Below are 12570 nucleotides of genomic sequence, written 5' to 3'. Positions count from 1 at the left end.
AATATTTAATCATTTGTGTATTTGTTTGATGAATGCTTGTTTCAATATTTTTGTGCATTCTTTTACGGTTCAAATCAACAAAAGTTCTTAGGCTGGAGGCGCCAGATTCTAATATTCCCTCAGTGGTGGAGGGTCCCCACATTCTAATAATGACTCCGAGAGGGCGTTCCCAGATTCCAATAATGATTAAATGAGGGGTCCACAGAAGTCAAAAGGTTAAGAACCACTGATCTAGACCCTGGGGTATCAGAGTGAACTGGAGCTGTGCCTAATAAATGCCCATGCAATACACAAGCAGCTGTAGACAATAGTAAACTCAGATTGCAGGGAGAGGGTACCGAATGGGGTGGAACACCTTACTGGAGATCGCAAATAAAATGATAAGCCTGTACCTAAGAACCCATTGAGCTGTGTAGTGCTACGTTTTGCTGTGTATTGAACAATACAGTATTGTGACTGTTGGCTCAGTGCTGGGTTCTTGCCCCCCCCCCCCCCCCCCCCCACTACATCACTGAGACGGCTTTGAATACTCACCCTCGCTACTCTGATAGTAAAGCACCAGCCCAGTTTTCAGAGACACAGTAGGAAGGATCCCAGAATATCAGTGACAAACTACCTCAACAACCACAGGTGGGATGCAGTAGCCCCAGTCTGCTCTGTTGTGCCCCCAAAAAAGGGGTCTCACACATGGCATGCAATGGCAAAGATTTTACACCATACACTGTTGACTGAATAACCCATTGATATTCATCCAGCTATCAATCTATCTATCTTTGTGACCAACAAAGAAGTTCCAAGTAAATCTGATTATTCGATTTCTTTTTCTTGTGAGTGGGAATGATGTTCATTAACTAAGGAACTTGTTAGTCGGTAGTTTGCTAAAAGTTAAAAAGTTAAAAAAAAGTATATACAATTTCCATTTGTATGAAGCTGGCTCTGTATATACTATACCAAAATCAGGTATAGTGTGCACAGAGTCAAGTGGAACCCCAAGGGTAGGGAGAGGTAAAAGTAGATAGCACCTAACTTTTTATTTGTGGTAGTGTGGGCAGTAAGGCTTTATGAGAGGGTAGTGTTAAGCATTTGTTGTAGACACTCAGGCAGCAAATGATGTCACACACTCAAAGACTAAACTCAGACCAATTTGTTTGTATCAAAAATATTACGTTATTTTATTTCTAGAACCAAGCCAAGCCTGATGCAGGTGAGTGAAATAATACTTTGCAAAATCTTATGCAATGTTTTACAGTTGAATGCAGGTTCAAATGCAGTTAGTTGAATTACAGGTAAGTCAATGTTTCAAAATTACTTTTCAATTATTTACAGATTACTTTGTACGTTACTTTTTAGATTGCTTTTTAAGTTACTTTTTATACTCAGTGAGATATGCCTAGATATCACACTGGGACATTTCCTAGAGGAAGCGCAAGTAAATCAGTTTGTGTACATATGTAGTTTTTCAGTGTTTCATACAAACCAACTACACACTTTAAGGAAAACAGTCAATGCAATCCTATGGGAGGAAATTAAGTTATCGGTTTGCAGGTAAGTACAAGTTTGTGGGAGTTGGTATTCTGGGGTTAGAACCAGGATTCCCACAGGGTCGAGGAGGCACTCTCAAAGCACCCTCAGCGGCACGAGGGCGGCCGGGTGCAGAGTGCTGAGGCCCAATGTTATCCAATGGGGATATCCGGTTGGTGGCTGCTCACGAGCAGGCCACAAGGTTGTGGGAGCAAAAAACTGGTGTTAGGCAAAGGGGGATCCGAGTTAGCACACAAGGTGCACCCGCAGCGGAGTTGCTGGCTTTGGATTTTGGCTGCAGGCTCAGTCCAGGAAGACTTCCGGGAGGAACCAAGAGCTGGGCAGGTAAGTTGGAGGGCTCGGGATGTAGGTGCTCCTCAGGTTCTCTTCTCCAGGGCGCAGGGCGGCTGGATGCAGGGGTGTCTTTTGAGGTCGGATTTCACCTGTGTGGGGGGGTCTCCGTGACATCGTGGAGTCCTGGAGGGGTCAACCCACAGTGGACTCAAAGTCTGGAGCGCTGTGGGACCTCGCTGGGACCAGTGGCCCACTCTAACTCGGGCTGTAGGTGTCGGGTGCAGTGATCGTTCCAGGCGTTGGGTTTCTTTGTCCTCAGCAGGCTCGGAGTCTTTCTTGGCTGTTTCTTTTGAACGAAGCTGCTGTTCACAGGAAATCTGGTATTTGTTGAAGGCAGTCAGTCCTCCCAGGCTTTCTGGAGGTCCCTTCTGCATGACAAAGTGACTTTTGGCGCTGGAGCTCTGGAAACTGCAGACGGCAGCTAGGGCTGGGGCCAAGTCAGTTCTCTGCAGTCTCCTCTGCTGGGCGTCTTCTTTCGTTCTTCTTCGTAGGCTGCGGGAATCTGCCTTCTTGGTTTAGGGCTACCCCCTAAATACTGTATTTAAGGGGCGTTTTAGGGGTCTCAAGGTCAGTAGCCAATGGGCTACTGACCTTAGGGTGACTACAGCCTTGGTGTGCTCACCCCACGTGGGGGAGTGGGCACAATCCCTAATCCTGACTGGAGAGTGCCTGCCATCTGCAAGATGGCGGGCACTGAAGAGTGGGCTTCACCTCGCCTCCCCCGCCTGAGGGGTGGGGTTGGCAGAGGTGGGCACACCTTCTGGGCTGTGCTAATTTTTCCTGCCCGTCTTCCCGCCGAAAAGGAGGGGAGACAGGAAGAGGGCCTACTCCTGATAGCAGGAGAGGCTGGGGGTCATGTCACAAAGGCGGTAAGACTTTCGAAGCTCCCCTGCCACTTCCTGGCCTGGGGGAGATGTGACCACCTCCGCCCAGGAAATGCTTTGTTTCCTGGCTCAGGGAGCGAAGGCTCCCACCCCAGGGTTCCAGAAACATGTCTCATAGTGGCAGGCTGGTGTGGACCAGTCAGGGAACCCACTAGAGGCTGGTCGTTTCTCAGAGGGCATCTACAAGATGCCCTCTGAGGGTATTTTTTTAATTAAATCCTACACTGGCACCAGTGTGGGTTTAATGTGCTGAGAAGTTTGATACCCAACTTCCCAGTTTTCAGTAAAGCCATTATGGTGCTGTGGAGTTCGTAATGACAAACTCCCACCATATACTCTTAATGGCATTACTGCACTTACAATATCTAAGAATTGGTCTAGACACTGTAGGGGTACAGGGCTCATGCACCTGTACCCTCACCACTGGTATAGTGCACCCATCTAGAGGGGTGGCTGACCTATGCCAGCGCAGTGGGTTGTAGGCATGGCACACAGGGATGTGTGCCATGTTGACTCTTCACTTTGTTCTGCACCAAAACACGCAGCATGCAATGGAAGAGTGTGTGTGTGTGTGTGTGTGCGCGTGTGTATATATAAAGGTACAGTACCTCTAAGGTTGCACAATAAGTGCTGCAGCCATTAGAGGCCTTTCCTGTGCCCTTGGCACCCTTGGTACCTTTTACAAGGGACTAACACGTGGCCAAAGAAGGTGCCAATTGGGGGTACAAGGTATAGTTTTGGGAAACAACACGGGCCTGGGAACCTGATTGGCAGGGACCCAGGGCACATCAAGTCAAAGTACATGAGAAGTCTGGCAAAAAGTGGGGGGGTTACTGCAACAGAAACCCAACTCCCTACACCGTTCATTATGCATGAAAACAGACGTTTTGAATCTACATTTTTAGTGACGTGCTGACATTAACCACTTATCTAATGTAATTCATGGTCATCTATGCAGTAATATGTTGTGAGATCATCTGCGAGGTCATGGGCAGTCAAAAAGGGCATTATGATTGCATAGCTTACGATGACTGGTGATTTACAGTGTTTTTTCTAGGTTTTAGATCATAACCATAATGATACTCCAATTACGAATTTTTATACAATACATTTATGTATAATCTTACTGGAGATCATAGAGGACCTCCTTTAAGTCTCTGCTGCAGGGACCTTGTATCCTTATGTTTACTTGCCATTTTGTTAATAAATTGACACCAGTCTTGATTCAATTAAGTTCTTTCTTTTAAGCATTCTATGAATAGTTTTTTTTTAAGATGATACAGCTCCTCAGTATAAATTACTCCTAGCTTAAGGCATTTCACTTTACACAATGAACACTTTATCAGGAGTATAAATAAATGGATCTCAACAAGGTAACACATTAAAAATGTCAAATTGGTAAACTGGTAATACAAAACCGATAAGGAAGTCAAATTTATTATCAATATCATAGCTTCTTTCAAAATTCATTGTGATTGCACCCACCATCATCAAGTCTACTTGTGCTCCTGTAGGTACCATTAACAATCCTCTTGGCATACACACACTTCCAGACAGATGCTACACATTTTAAATGAGGTCAATTCCTGAAGCCATTTCTTTTGCAGTTTCTAACAAGGCTATTTATTTGTGACAATCGTTTACTTGTTTTGGCCAAAGCAAGGCTAATTTAAACATCCCAAATGTTTCTCTTTGTAGTAACCATTTCACTCTTTTCCTTCCACATTTATGGTTTTAAATACTAGAAATCTATGTCCATTTAAATTGTGGCAAGTAATTTTGAAATATCATGATAATGGAGATTTCATACCTTCCTTGTTACCTTTGTGATAATGTGTTCAGGCCAGATTTTGTTAGATTTTTCCACCTACAGGCACCATTTAACTTCATACACACAATGGTCACTATCTCAATTATTGTGTTCTTTTAGTGTAATACATTTATCTATCCATGGGTGACTGATGAGCTTGCATTTATTCAACTGGGGCAATTACTACAATTTAAATGCACACCTAGTATATCCAGGCTCCAATCTGCCGTTTTTATTAAACTCGTCATGTTGACTGATTTACAGAATACCAAAGAAGTGAACTACAGGAATCAAATAAAAAATACAACCAGCACTAGTAAAAATAATTCAGGTTTTTCCTGGTAGAAAAGTGAGAAAAGAAATGCCTGACATGGACAAACCATCTGAAAACTACAGGAAACGAGGCTCCAAAGTAAAAATAAAACCTTCATGAAATAGAATCTTCTGCGCAGAATGTGTTCAGAGGTTTCCCCAATGGCAGTACAGTTTCTGTTGGTTATAAACAGTCAAGGTATAGATCCCAAAGAATTCACTGTTTATAGTTTTGACTTTTCATACTAACCCCAAAAATAGGGAGTGGCACCAAAATTAAATATGCAACTTTTGAAAAGTGCGTTTCTCCAAGTGGTCGCATAGTTGGGATGGTTGCTTTTTCATTAGGAAACATGACTATGAAACCCTTTTATGAGGTACATGTTTTTAAAGTAAAATATTGGTATTGTGCAATTAATACTTAAAAAGTATGCTCCGTTTAAATTTCTACCTACCATCGTCTTGTTTGTGAAATGGGTAAATGTGTCATCTGCGCTTCCCTCTGCTTCTCATTTCTAAATTGAATGTCAGTTGCGGAGCACAATCGAGGGTAGCACGTGCCACCGATAATGCCATCAGTAACAGGGAGGGCACTGTGGCAACATTAAATTGCACTTTAAGATTTGAATTTCTTTACATGAACATCACAACCCAGCACAGGCAAAGAAGAGCATCATGTTATTAAAACACATACCCGTTCCTCCCGAGTCTTTGAGCGCATCATTTTAGCCCGCAGTTGAACATGGTAGTCTTCATAGTATTTTTTCGCTCGAGCAATTTGCTGCCTCTTTTCTCTCATTTTGTTCTGTGTATATTTTTGCTGTCGTATTCGTTCCTTAAACTCTTGCTTTCACGGGGAGGAAACATAATTAAAATCAACGAACAGACAGCCAGTGCTCACTTTTTCTAATATACAATTGATTGAACTGAAGATCTACTCATTTGCAAAAACAGACTTGGAAAAGCTTACTAGTTAAGATAGTTCATTACCTTTGAAACAATCAAATGGTTTTTCAGCACTCTTCAGTGCAAGGCTGAGAATTCTCACAGTTTGGCACTGGGGAATTTAAGAATGTTAAAAAAAGAATATAAAGGAACATGAACAAATGAGAAGTTTAATGTCGGAGTAGAGGTTATCTACCTGTTATACTAGCCCTACAAAACAGGTATCCTCCCTGAAACCACACCTAAACTGGAGTTTAAAAAAATAGAAATTTGTACAAAACTAGTTAATTACCTGTACACTATGGTTCTCCAGTATTATCTTTCATAGATTCACATGCTTGTATCTTCCCCGTCGTCATGGTGGGAGTCTCACGGTAAAAGAATAACCATAGCAGTAAAAGAAAAAACTGCCTGGAAACCATAGAGAGTATATCCTTTGGTAATCACTCATCCTCATTATGTGGCCCAAACAACAGCCAATCAGCAGCCAGCCCTGAGATGCACCATCATCAGCAGAGCCACCATACCTCAGATTTCCAACAGCCCAAGAGTGAGCTACGGATGAAACCAGAGATAAAGGCGGTCTACCTAAGAAGAAACGGGGAGGTGGGCGGGCCACATCTGAATCTATGAAAGATAATACTGGAGAACCATAGTGTACAGATAAGTAAATAGTTTTTTCTCCAGTATTGAATCTTTCATAGATTCACATGCTTGTATCAGAATAGATAGCAGTCCTTATCCCATATAGCGTTTCTAGGATAGACCCCTTTGTCTCCAGGGCTCTGTGTTTTCTATTTTTTTTTTTTTTAAACGCTATACTGCATAGTTTGAAATTGCTGTAAGATAAAAGATTCATTAAGAACTACGAAACTGACCTTAACAGCTGTGAAAATATAAATATACACAATTATATATTTAACAAACCATATAGTGAAAGACAAGTACCTTAGTGAAACAGGTGCCGCAGAACTGCTTGACCCACTGCTGAATCTGCTTTCCACTTCGTGTCCAGACAATAATGTCTGGTAAATGTGTGTACATTTGTCCAAGTTGCCGCTCTGCAAATGTCCGGAAGCGAGACACCTGCCAGCAACGCTGTTGAAGTTGTCATTTTCCGAGTGGAATGAGGGAGCACTCTCGTGTGCAAAGGTTTTCCTGCCTTTTCATGACATAAAACGATGGCAGATGCAATCCATCTAGAAATGGAAGTTCTTGAGAGGGCCAAACCTTTCCTGGGCCCAGAATAAGCTATAAGCAGATGATTTGTTTTACGAAAAGAATTTGTTTTCTCTATGTAAAAATTTGAGTCATCTCCTAATGTCCAACGTGTGCAGAGATTTTTCTGCTGCAGTGGAAGGGTTCTTGAAATATGTGGGCAACACAATTGGTTAATTGAGATAAAGAGCCGTAGGAATTTTTGGAATAAACTTTGGATTTGTCCTGAGAATTACTTTATCTTGTCTGAATTGTAGGACTGGCTCCGCAACCGAAAATGCTTGGATCTCGCTGACCCTCCTGGCCGAAGTGAGGGCAAGAAGTAAAGCTACATTCCATGAGATGAACTGCAATTCATCTTTGTGAATCGGTTCAAACGGAGCTCCCATGAGTTGAGACAAAACCGTGTTGAGCTGCCAAGGAGGCGGTGGATATTTAATTGGTGGGTACTTTCTGAACAAACCTTTAAGGAATTCTTTGATCAGTCTTTGAGACCAAAGCGATGGACAATCTGGTGTTCTGCGGTATATGGAGATAGCCGCCAGATGCACTTTTATTGATGCATGAGAAAGTACAGCCTTGGCTAGGTGAAGTAGATACGGAAGTATTTGCTGTGGAGAAGAATTAAAAGGATGTAAAAAAAAAAATTTAAACACCAATTGCAAAATCTCTTCCATTTTGCTGTATAGGTTTTGTTATATAATTTGCTCTAGAACTTGCTAGTATCTCTCGGCATTCTTGAGGTATATCTAGCGATTGAAATTCATGCTCATAAGGTTCCAAGCTGACTATTTTAGAGAGGTCAATTGCAGGGGAAGAATCTGTCCTTGTTTCATGAAGATTAGATCCTGTATTATTGGAAATTGTACTCTGGGTTCCACTGACAATTGGAGAAGTTCCGTGTACCAGAACTGTCTCGGCCAAGCCGAGGCTATCAAAATTATGTGGCATGGTTCCGACCTCATTTTTCTGAGAATCCTCGGAATTAGAGGGAATGGGGGAAACGCATATGCAAACATCCCTGCCCAGCGTAGGTGCAGAGCATTTCCTCTCGATCCTTTTTGCGGAAATCTGCTTGCGAAATGTTTGAATTTCTTGTTGTGTTGATTCGCAAACAAGTCTAATTTCGGTTTGCCCCATAGACTGAATATTCGTAGGAGTTGATCGTGATTCAGTTCCCATTCGTGGCAAATGGAAGGTGATCTGCTTAGGTAATCTGCCTTTGTGTCGTGTACTCCAGGACTGTGCTCTACCTGCAGAGCGATGTGGTGCTGTAAGAGCCAATTCCACATTTCCTGGGCTTGAGCTGACAGGGATTTAGACTTCGTGCCACCTTGCTTCAGAAGATAAAACATTGTTGTCGTACTGTCAGTCCTGACTAGGACCAGCGAGCCACGAATTCTGGGAAGGAATGCTTGAAGACCAAGGAATACTGCTTTTAATTCCAATAGATTGATGTGCAGTGTTGCCTCCTGAGTTGACCAAGGACATTGAATCTCTAGGTCTTGCAAGTGTGCTCCCCAACCTTGTAAGGAAGCGTCTGATGTCATGACGTAACTGAGAGACTGAGGTTCGAAGAGGAGACCCTTTGTTAAGCTGTCCCTGATGCCCCACCATGACAGTTCGCGTTTGATCTGAGTGTTGATATTGAGTTTGTCCTCGAATGAACCCAGGGCTTGAACCTATTGCTTGTCTAGAGATTCTTGCAGTGGTCTCATGCGCAGGCGACAGTTGGGAACCAATGGGATGCAGGATGACATCATTCCCAGCAAAGATTTGAAGATCCTGATTGAAGTGGACCTTTTTGATTTTATTGATGCTGTTAAACGCAAAATCTTTTGTATATGTTCTTCCGAAGGGTATGCTTTCGCTTCCCGAGTATTTAACATTTCTCCGAGGAATTGAAGTGATTGTGCCGGAATAAGGGAAGACTTCTCTTTGTTTATCCGAAGCCCTAATTCTTGGAATAGATCCATGCAACTTATTAGGGACCGTTGCGTTTCCTGGTACGATGCACCTTTTATCAGCCAGTCGTCCAAATATGGAAAAATCTGGAGACATTGCTGCCTCAAGTGTGCTGCGATCGACGCCATACACTTTGTGAAAACCCTTGGTGCAGATCTGAGGCCGAAGGGAAATACTTTGAATTGGTAATGGCGCCCCGCCACCACGAACCGCAGATACTGTCTGTGCTTTCTGCGAATTAGGATATGAAAGTACGCATCCAAGAGGTCTAATGATGTCATGTAATCTCGGCGTAGTAAAAGGAGGATTTCCTGCAAAGACAGCATGCGGACCGAAATCTTCTTTATGTATCTGTTCAGATCCCTGAGGTCCATTACCTGCCTCCATTTGGTAGACTGCTTTTTCTTTATAAGGAAAAAGTGCGAATAGAATCCTTTCCCTTGTTGTTCTGGGGAAACTTCTTCTATTGCTCCTTGCACAATGAGAGCTAGGACTTCTGCCTTGAGGGCTGAAAGATGGTTTTGCTTTCTGTCAATAGGTGGTTGAGTTGGAGGTTTTTGCAAGAATTCTAGGGTGTGGCCTTGTTTTATAATATACAACACCCATTTGTCCGATGTTATTGACTGCCAATGATTGAGATAACAAGAGAGGTAATGGATCTGCTTGATGTGAGACAAGGCCGGTGGAGCATGAAGAACGTCACTGCCTCCTACCGGAGTCCTGTGTGTTTCCTCTCGCAGCAGGTTTCCTCCTAGCCTGCTGTTGATAGGTGGTGTTAGAGGACCGATACTGCCGATTGTTGGAGAATTGTCAGTACCCCTGCTGTTGGGAAGGTTGGTACCCGTTTGATTGAAATGAGGATCGCTGATGGTATTGTCCTCTCGATCCTCTACCACGAAAAGATTGAAAACGGCCCTGCTGTAAGGATCCCAGAGTTCTAGCCGTGTCTGCCTTTATCCCCTGAAGCACTTCATCAATGTGCTTCCCGAAAAGACTCTTCCCATCAAAAGGCATGTCCATGATTTTTGCCTGGACTTCAGGTCGGAAAGATGTTGATTTCAGCCATGCTTGCCTGCGAAGCGCCACCGCTCCAGCCATCTGCCTGAAGCCCACTGACACAATGTCCATCGCTATGTCAATGGACTCCGAGGCTGCTCTGGCTCCGTCCTGGAGAATTGTAGTTGCTTCCTCTTGCTTGTCGTCTGGAAGGTGGGACAGAATTGGTGCGATGTCCGACCACATTTGTCTATTGTATCTGCTGATGAGAGCTAGTGCGTTTGCTGCCCTGATAGAAGCTGCTGCCATTACTGAAAAGCGCTTTCCCACGCTATCCAGCCTCTTACCCTCCTTGTCAGGGGGAGTCGAACAGGAAGAAACCGGATTTTTGGAGCGTCTCTGTGATGCCTGCGTAACAACTGACTCAGGGCGTGGATGTTTAATCAGGCACGCTGGGGAAGTCTCAGGAGCACGGTATTTCTTCTCAATTTTTGGAATTGAGGCCGGTACTGAGGCCGGATTTTTCATCAGTTTTAGACCTTCACCCCATATATGTTGGATAATCGGGATAGCTCTTACAGATTTTCGAGAGGTTTCTTTAAAATCATATAGAAAACATTCATTCTCCTTCACAGGTAATGAAAGTTCAAACCTTTTCAAGGCTTTTTCCATCAGATCATGGAACCTGGCAATGTCTTCTGGCGGGGATCTCGCCTGAGATAATGGTGATGAAGGTGATGTTGGAACAATATATTTATCCCATTCATCTCCTACGATGTCATCTTGGGGTATCTCTCCTTCCTCTGTTTGGTCTTCGTGATCACTCTCCACGAGGTCATCCCGAATAGTTATTATTTTCGGGGTGTCTACTCTTTGCACTGGAGGCGGAGATTTACAGTCTGAAACACTGTCTGTGGTATATTTGCTGAGGTGGAGGGCGGAGCATTATCTTCTGGAAAACGACGATAATAGCTGTTTATCATGTGCCTTAAATCAGATACTAAGGATATAGGTACCGACACAGAGTCCTCCTGGACATTGGGATTCTCTGCCTCGTCTCCCTCATAGTTATAAGCTTGATGGAAAGATTCATAACGTTTAGAACCCTAATCCGGACGGTCTTTAAAGGAGAATTGTTCCTGAACTTCCTGGAATTCTTCTTCATCTGACTCTTGACTTTTAATGTGCAGTTGAGAGGGACTATAGGCTACACCATAAGGCCCTTCATCTTCAGACTCCTGACAATCCAGAATAGTGGATGGAAGAAGTGGTGAAATTTTTGGCATGGAAAACTGCTTTCTTTCCCGTTGACGAGTCCGTCGACGGAGCAAAACGTTTAATTGAGATGAATGTGGAGGACTTCGTAGTCGGAGATCTAAAAATAGTCACCGTCGACAGCTTGCTCGTCGACTGAGTCGTCGACGGGATAGTCGGCCGCGCAGATGTTAACGTCGACAATGGCCTCACACTCACCGTTGATGGAGTCGTCGTCGTAACCGCTGTCGTCGAGATGATCATCGTCTGAGTCGTCGACGCCTTCGTCGGCGAGCTGACAGGAATTTCTTTAGACTTAGATGACGGCAACGACGACAGAGCCTTCGTCTCCAAGGTAGTTCTGTGGGGAGTATGAGGCAGAGAAGAAGAGGATGACTCTTTCTTTAGATTTTCCGGATTTTTGCCTTTGAGGGCACTCAGGCGACAGGTCAGGATTTATTTTGTGGATTTTGGACGGTGTTAGGTATGCAGTAGGCAGTATATTATACTGGATGTACTGGAATGTCACATTGCGTAAGACCCTCCATGGGTATGTGAGCACTCTACTCCATTCTTTAGGGGGTAAGAGGTCAATATCATGTTCCTACGTTTGTCGGAGGGGTGCTAGTGGGTCTTGTGTTCTATGTGATATAGTTTGGTAATCCAGGAAATGAGTCTCAGTCCTGTGGCCAATGTGTATAGTACCTGTATCGGGGTAAGGAGTGCGGACCAAGACTATTATTGCCCACAGCTGCTTCAACGCCTCTGTGAGACATCTGAAAGTCGGGAACTGTTCTGGCGCAAGACAAAACTATTCGGATAGTAAGTCAAATGGGATAAGGGCCCCATCATGGAACAAATGTGCCAGTGTCCCAACTGCCAATGACCCATAGGCTGCCTAACCTTATCGTCAGTGAATGGATGGAATGTGCTACGGGGAATAGTGACCAGCAGGTTAGTGAAGTAGTGTAAGAACCTTGGTAACATCACCATTTTGGAAAGTGCAATACGACCCTGCAATGTGAGGGGGGAAGGGACCACCAGATGATCTGGGGTCGAAGAGAAGAGATCCTCTTCATGAGGTTGCCCTCTATCGGGTCTCGGGCCATACGAAAAATATGAACTGCAATTTTTAGAAAATGAATGTTTCACAAGGTCAATTGCATCTTTTTTTTAAAAGATAGTTAAATGTAGAAAAACTATTCTTGTACGAAATCCCTCAAGTTAACTGAATGGAATTGCAGTACGGTTTTAACAAAATGTTGCACTATTAAATAATTTGCGATGTTATTTTAATTAGTTTTTAATCCT

General features: G+C 43.7%; 1 protein-coding gene across 2 annotated transcripts in view; it reads right to left on the bottom strand.

The window, feature by feature from the left end:
- CEP95 (centrosomal protein 95) overlaps positions 1-12570 on the bottom strand; it is a 717939-nt gene that overhangs the window by 64320 nt on the left and 641049 nt on the right. For both annotated transcript variants that reach the window (XM_085617251.1, XM_085617252.1), the window contains exon 19: positions 5576-5728. In XM_085617251.1, the coding sequence (XP_085473377.1) occupies positions 5576-5728 (153 nt within the window). The remainder of the gene's footprint in view (positions 1-5575; positions 5729-12570) is intronic.

The sequence above is a fragment of the Triturus cristatus genome, chromosome 7 (genome assembly GCF_964204655.1).
Source record: "Triturus cristatus chromosome 7, aTriCri1.1, whole genome shotgun sequence".
NCBI lineage: Eukaryota > Metazoa > Chordata > Amphibia > Caudata > Salamandridae > Triturus > Triturus cristatus.
Note: the sequence above shows the minus strand (reverse complement) of the source record. Positions and strands in the feature narration are given on the sequence as shown.